This window comes from Leptodactylus fuscus, chromosome 5, assembly GCF_031893055.1.
Source record: "Leptodactylus fuscus isolate aLepFus1 chromosome 5, aLepFus1.hap2, whole genome shotgun sequence".
Taxonomy (NCBI): domain Eukaryota; kingdom Metazoa; phylum Chordata; class Amphibia; order Anura; family Leptodactylidae; genus Leptodactylus; species Leptodactylus fuscus.
The window spans coordinates 135,235,855-135,243,397 of NC_134269.1; the positions used below are offsets into that span (position 1 = coordinate 135,235,855).

A 7,543-nucleotide genomic window follows, 5' to 3' on the forward strand; every position below is an offset into this window, starting at 1 on the left:
GTTCCTTACTTTACAGGATGGAGGACTGCTTATAAATAACCCATGTGCACTAGCTATTCATGAATGTAAGTGCCTATGGCCAGATTCACCTTTGCAATGCATAGTCTCACTTGGCACAGGGCGGTATGAAGGTCCAATGAAGACTACAGCTACGAGTACAAGTCTGAAAGCCAAACTGAATAATGTGATCAGTAGCGCCACTGACACAGAAGGTGGGTACATCCTCTATATTATCATTTTATAAATACCTTTAATGAGAACCCTTCCCATATTTGAAGAGTAAGAATCCTTTCTTATACAGTTGTAAAAATGTTGTCTGGTTTAGAGAATCCATTCATGTGACCTAGTAAGACACTTTAAGACCCACAACTAAATTTGGTGTCCTCTAGCTTTCCAAGAAGACCTTTCATTACAAATAGATGAATATAGTAAAAGAGGGCAACAGCAGAACTTTACTAGTATTGCTAGGTACAACCAACTAGTAAAACACAAAATATCCCATGTGTCTTCCAAGATCTGTCTAAAGGATTATGTGCTCCTGTAGTGTTGTGTTCTGTGTAGTGTCACACATTATATTCTCACTATCAACATTCAATAAAATATTAAGTTATCGAATGATGAATGACAAGACAGCTCACATATACTGTAGTGACAGTCTAAGCCTTTTCCATCTGGGTATATGAGCAGGTCATTGATAAATCCACTTTTCAGAGCTGTGGAGTCAATAGGCCAAACCACCTACTCCCACTGCTCTGTTTTTTTTCATAGTCCAACTTTGACTCCCACTCTGACTCCCTCATTCATTTATTAAAAAGACAAGAACTGTCGCTACTCCTGTCATCTCTTTTAGTAAATACTTGTTTTCCCCATGAATTAATGCCTTATACATGAATTAATGAATTATACAATACAGTTCTGTGAATAATCGACTTCTGGCAGGCTTTATTTGCTTGGTCAGTAAGGGGCGTCTTTACACTATGAACATTGATGGCCTTGTTCACAAGGGGAATGGTAATGCCATGTTGTCAGTGTATTTATGCATTGCTAGTGTTGTCTACTGATGTGAAGCTCTGGTTTTGCTGATACAAACTCATTTGAATACTTTTCCATACACCACTATGGGTCATCAGTTAAAAACAGTTCTACCCTTTGCCTAGTTTCCAGGAGCAATAATAAAGTAGCAACAACATGCAGCGTTCTAGAAAGAGAGGCTACATAACTTGTTTCATAGGGAGTACAATGGCCGCGGTAACATCATGTTTGACTATGACTGTCATGTGATATCAGTGTTTCTCTATAGAAAAAAAAAAGTTATAGACCCCCAAAGATATCTGAATTCTTGCAATTGACACTCAACTTTTTCCTAAAAGGGAAACATTAAAGCTTCAAGTTGTTCATAAATGTCGACTTGAAGTCAATAGAGCCATAGACCTCTGTAAATTGAGTGGTCAACCCCAGCAGGGAAATATGTATGCAAATTTATGTATAAATGGTGCTACGTATATAAGAAATTTTGGTGTTTATAACATTATCAATTGTAAAAGCTTCATGTGTTGAAATTTTGTTTTAGTAGAATTTCTGAACTATTGCTGACACTTTCTAAGTAATCTTCTAAGTCTTAACGTCAATATAATTCAGATTAATCTGGGGAAATAATATACACGTTAAAGTTCTTATGTTGCTTGACCCCTGTGGAAATATATTTGGTCTCTAAATGGGGGGTATAGCAGATTTTATGATGTATCCATTGCTAACAAATAAGCGAGTTAATACCGGCTTAGCTGCCACATAGCAGTCATATGAAAACTGGTCTGTTCCTTACAAAACAAGTGGCATTTAAGCATTGTGAAGAGTAAGCTCTTCAATAGGCCTGGATAGCTTTCCTGTGAATTGATTCCACAGTGACTATAACAATCTTTCTTGCAAACAAAGAGAGTGATGTGGAAGCTATTTTTAATCTGCTGATGTCGTCGCTCTGTGCCAGCTCAGCATATTCACGAGTGGAGTGGATTGCAGTTCTGGGTATGGCCAATATTTAATTTGACTGAAACCTTTGATACGCATTGCAGGGCTGATTCAGGACAATAACATATTTGCTTTATATAAGTGACCGCTACCGTTCAGGAAAATGCTCTTAACATGTTTGTCCTCCATCCATTATAGAAAGTATTTCAGTATTTTTAGGAGTTGTTCTTCTAAAGCATTTTCACTGTTGAAATAAAAATTATACTTTTTTGCTTTTTTTTTTTATTAAAGTATCATCCTTCTATTTTTGGATCTCCCTTTGCAATAATGTGTGGCAAAAAATGGAATATATCTCATTTAATTCAGTCACCAAATATCTAGAGCTAGAAATATTTTGTAACTGAAAAGAATATTCAAAATTTGATTTTAACTCTAGTGTTTGTGCTAAAAAAAAAAAACCTTAATATTTTTCCAATTTTTTTATTTTATTTTATGTCTAAGACTTTTTCTACACTCATTTACAAAATGAAACTAAGCTGCTGCTTGCAGTGTTTTTCTCTCCGCATTTTTCACACAGAGGGGAACGGAATCCCCGAAAGCAGATGTGAACTGAGCATAAGTTATTGGAGTATCAGAGTGAAAGGTTGAGTTATGTGGGTAAAACTGTAGAATTGAAAAGAGGCTCTTGTACCCTGTTGGGCCACCTCTAGCCTACCCAGATGAAATACAGTTGGGCATGGAGGCATACACATACCATATATTATTCTGTGAAACATTTGCCCACAGATGTTGCAGCTGGACCTGTAGGTCCTGCAGTTGTAGGCTGCCAAAGTTGGCATACCAGCTGGTCCTATAAGTGCTCAATTGCCAAGAAATCTGGTTACCATCCAAACCAAGAAAGTGTTGCAATCTGACAGACATTTCTGGGAAACCCCACTGTGTGTGGGAAAGCATTATCCTGTTGAAAATGCTAGTTGGAAGCCCTTCCATGAAAGGCAACAGGTGGCCACATGATGTCCTATATATGTATCACAGTACAGAGCCGAAATAGCATATTAGGCACAAAAACTAACTGCATGAAATGGTGGGGGCTGGACAAAAACTGTTCTTGAATAGTCATTGTAATGGATTTTATAACTGTACAGTCTTTTCTTTTTCCACCATAGAGGTTCATAAAACCCTGGACGCCCTGCTACCACCAGACACCTATTTCCGATTTAATCCGGTCATGAGTGAAGACACCGCACTGGATGAAAACCGCAAGGAAAAACTTAGTCAGCTGCTGTTAGATGGGCAGAACTATCTGGAGCGCAATGAAGAGAAACTCAAGAAGGCTGCCAAGGTCTTGAAACAAGAGAGAACAACATTCCAGCGTATTTGTGATTGGACTAAATTGAAAATAGACATGTATGATGGATTTCCACTCGCTAAGCTGTAGAGCTTCCAGCCATGTATTACACGGAGTTGCATATGTCCATTACTACTCAACACATCACTTGTGTGCTGTTTACATCTCCTCTTGTAGCCAAGAGGTAAAGGGATCATTGTAAATTGTTCTTTTTCAAGCTTAATGTAAGCTAAAAAGATGGATAGAAATACTTCATTTTAGACAGATTTGTATACTGATGGACATTGCATTTGAAAAAAAGGAATGTATATATTTATAAATATTCCCTCCCTTTTACTGTATTTTATTAACCTATTGGATATGCTTGGTTTAGCTTTATATATGATTATTTATTTAAAACAATGTGTTTTCCGTCCTTGTTTCCATCCGGTCATAGGGCTAATGCACTTAAAGTTCCATCTTATCCTTTCGCATATGCTAAGGGGATCAGTAGTGTGCACATAAAGTGTTAATCATGGTAAATTGTCATAATATCCTGAAAATATCAAAGTGCCGATTCACCTTTTGAACTTTAATGTTTCAGTTAAATATTTGGAATAAATCAGCAAACACAAGTTAAGTAAATCGGTTGCGTTACTTATCTGGTACTGATCCTGAGTGACTGTATACCTTATACCTCAGTGCTTAGTTCAGATTCTGCTAGAATCCGTCATGGTGAGAAGTTTTAGTCAGCGGGTGCCGAGACCTCCAGCTGGTCACTTAAAAGAAGGACAGAAGTGCGTAGGTGAGTGCTGTGCCCCATCAGAGAGAGGGGCAAATGGAGTATAGGCTCACAGAAAGACCTTGAGTCTGTAAAACTCTGAGGAGTGTTGAGCAGATCCAGAAGGGCACAGTGCTCAGCTGAGTGCTTCTGTCCCTTCATTTTAGTGTTCAGTGGGGGTCTTAGCACCTAGATCCCCACCAGTCAAAACATGTCAGAAAGTAGTTTTTTTATTTAGTTTTTTTGTATGTACAATGCCTTCTGTAAAAATTACACTTACCAGAATTGCCATCTTATGCAGGTAGTTGAAAGCAGAGATTGGTGTAAGATTGGAGTCCAGTTCCCTAAAAAGTGTAGCTCTGGGCTGTTAGGCCTTGCTTGCTCAAACTCAGGACCAGTACAAGATGGTAAAAGGAGTTGTCCTTCATAGATAGATATTTTTTTATGGCATATCCTTATCAGCTGTTTGGCTCTGTTCCCTGTGTAATAGCCGGGTGCCAATAACTACAGCTCTGCTGTCATTGACTTCAACGGGAGCTGAGCTTCTATTATGTGTATATATAAATGTACTAATTATTTTAGGTTATATAAATTGTATTAAAAAGTGGTCAAGTGCTTTAAAAATAAATTTTTATGATATTGTTTTTCACAGTTTGTCCAAAAACAAAAGAAAAAATATTTTACAATATTACTCAAATAAGTAGATTATATAATATTCCTCAGGAGTGATGGATTTCTTCACATATGTAAAGCACACTAGTCATCTTCACTATGAAATCCAATCTGCTGGCAGCATATTGTAGACATGTCGGAAGTAAGATTTAGTTTTGTGGCAAATGATTCAGCATAACATGTAATATAGTAATATGAATCCAAGAGTCCAGTGGGCGGTCTTACTCATTGACAGTCTTTCCTTTATGAGTGACAAGTATCTCTATTTGCACAATCACTTAGTAGGACGCCACATGGATTGCAAAGCCTAGCATGAGCACAGATTCAAAAGAGGAATACATATTATACTGAATATATATTCCACAAAACTGTCTGCTCTGCTATACTGCTGATTAGCAAGCATGTCCAATGTGATATGGTCCCTTAAAGGGTATATAATAGCTAAGATGAGGAGTCCACAGGCTTTGCTACTACAGTGCAGATGCTATAATCCTCTTATGCCAATTACCTTAGGGATTTCCTAGTAGATATACTGTATTATGTTATCGCCATTTCATTAAAATTGCATATAGAAGTGTATGCTTATTCCTTACTGATATTGGTATGTCTGATTTGGTTCTTAGGGCATCTTACAGCATCTTAATGAGAAGATTCTTGAGTCACTCAAGACAGTAATGAATTATAGATAGAGCGACGTCTGATTTATTAAACCTAGATAAATTAATTTGGACTCTGTAAATACTTTTATTTTACATATTTTAGCAGTTTTGTGGAGTTTGCTACAATGGGCTTTCTGGTTTATGCTTGAAATCTCTATTGAACAATATAAATTTATTTATGTAGCATTGCAGTGAACTTTACCTACATTTTAATGAACATGTTAAATATTGCATTAAAATGAATGATTGTCAGACAGTGCTAACATGATGTTCTAAACTTGTATCACAAAATTTCTGCCTTCCGTATTTGTGTGGTAGATATGTTAGACATTATATGGAGATTGTAGCTGAGACTCCTGACACAAGACAAGATTGCAGTGTCATCCTGTGACTTCTTCAATAATGTAAATGAAAGGGATCGTGTGGTAAGCTGAAGATGCTGCAACTGGTCTTCATTTTTTCCAGCTAGTGGTTGCTGCATTATCAAAGTCACAGTGCAACTCCATTCATTTACATGAACCCTTACGTACTATCATGGGTTCTAGCATAATGATATGTTTATGGTAGTGGTGTATGATAGACTCCATGATAGTACTTAAGGGTTAATGGGCAACTCACTGATATTTGACATGACAGGAGTAGCCCCAGGCTTACAGTTATCTGTCCAATGGACCCTTGAATACTGCATAAAATTATAATGTGTAGTTTTTGATAGTAAACCATCTATGAAGTAAGTGTGCGTGCGTGTGTGTGTGTGTATGTGTATATGTATGTGTATGTATATATATACATACATATACACATACACTTCATATAATACATATCCATGAAGTCTGTGATCTCATTACCAACTCTGATTTCCAAGGTGATTTTTCTCAGCATCCTGCTGCGACCTCTGCCATCCATTGAAAACAACGGGAGGCAGATTCTGCGTGGAATCCACCATGGATTTGGGTGCACAATCCGCTGCAGATTCCTGTGTGTGAACATACCCTCTCTATAAAGCTATGTCATATTACAAAATTGTTCAGCACAGAATGGTGGACTTAAAAACTGAGATGTTGAAAGGTGGAGACTCACTAAAGGGAAAGACCCTTTACAAAGCGCTGTAAATATTTTAATGGTGTTCAGTCTGTTTCATGTCTCCACTGACTTTCACTTCGGTTCAGTTGTTTTAAGCCAAGAATTTCAAATAGATTTTTCGAGAAAATAAAAGGGACTACACTATATGGACAAAAGTAGTGGGACAAAACTTTCAATCATTGTATTCAGGTAAGTCATTCAGGCTTCTGTCACACCAGTGTTGAGTGACTTTACTCTCCACCGATTTCAGCTGAAACCCAGTGGACCCCATTGTAGTCTATGGGGTCTGCTGGTAACCGCTTTTTAAGCAGATAGGGTTTCTGGGAACCAAAGAACTGAAACCCCAACGCTAGTGTGAACCTAAAACAAGTCCTTTGTGCACAGGTACACTATGTGATCAAAAGTATCCGGACACCTGGCTGAAAATGACTTACAAGTTTGTTGTGCCTTTCCTCAGTAATGCTGGAATTCAATATGGTGTTGGCCCACCCATAGCCTTGATGACAGCTTCCACCCTCGCAGGCATACGTTCAATCCCGTGCTGGGAGGTTTCTTGGGGAATGGCAGCCCATTCTTCATGGAGTGCTGCACGGAGGAGAGGTATCGATTGTAGGTCGGTGAAGCCTAGCACGAAGTTGGCGTTCCAAAACATCCCAAAGGTGTTCTATAGGATTCAAGTCAGGACTCTGTGCAGGCCAGTCCATTATAGAGATGTTATTGTCGTGTAACCACTCCGCCACAGGCCATGCAGTATGAACAGGTGCTCAATCGTGTTGAAAAATGCAATCGCCATCCCCGAATTGCTCTTCAACAGTCGGAAGCAAGAAGGTGTTTAAAACATCTATGTAGGCCTGTGCTGTGATAGTGCCACATAAAACAACAAGGGGTGCAAGCCCCCTCCATGAAAAATACAACCACACCATAACACCACCGCCTCCGAATTTTACTGTTGGCACTACACACGCTGTCAGATGAAGTTCACCGGGCATTCGCCATATACACACCCTGCCATTGGATCGCCACATTGTGTACCATGATTCGTCACTCCACACAACG

At 38.5% G+C, this 7,543-nt stretch overlaps 1 protein-coding gene across 3 annotated transcripts in view; it reads left to right on the forward strand.

The window, feature by feature from the left end:
• The window catches only part of PNPLA8 (patatin like domain 8, phospholipase A2), a 48,213-nt gene extending 42,728 nt beyond the window's left edge, over nt 1–5,485 (forward strand). For all 3 annotated transcript variants that reach the window (XM_075274236.1, XM_075274235.1, XM_075274237.1), the window contains exons 9-10: nt 17–212; nt 3,132–5,485. In XM_075274236.1, the coding sequence (XP_075130337.1) occupies nt 17–212; nt 3,132–3,403 (468 nt within the window). In that variant the 3' untranslated portion in view covers nt 3,404–5,485. The remainder of the gene's footprint in view (nt 1–16; nt 213–3,131) is intronic.
• Nucleotides 5,486–7,543: the final 2,058 nt, after the last annotated feature.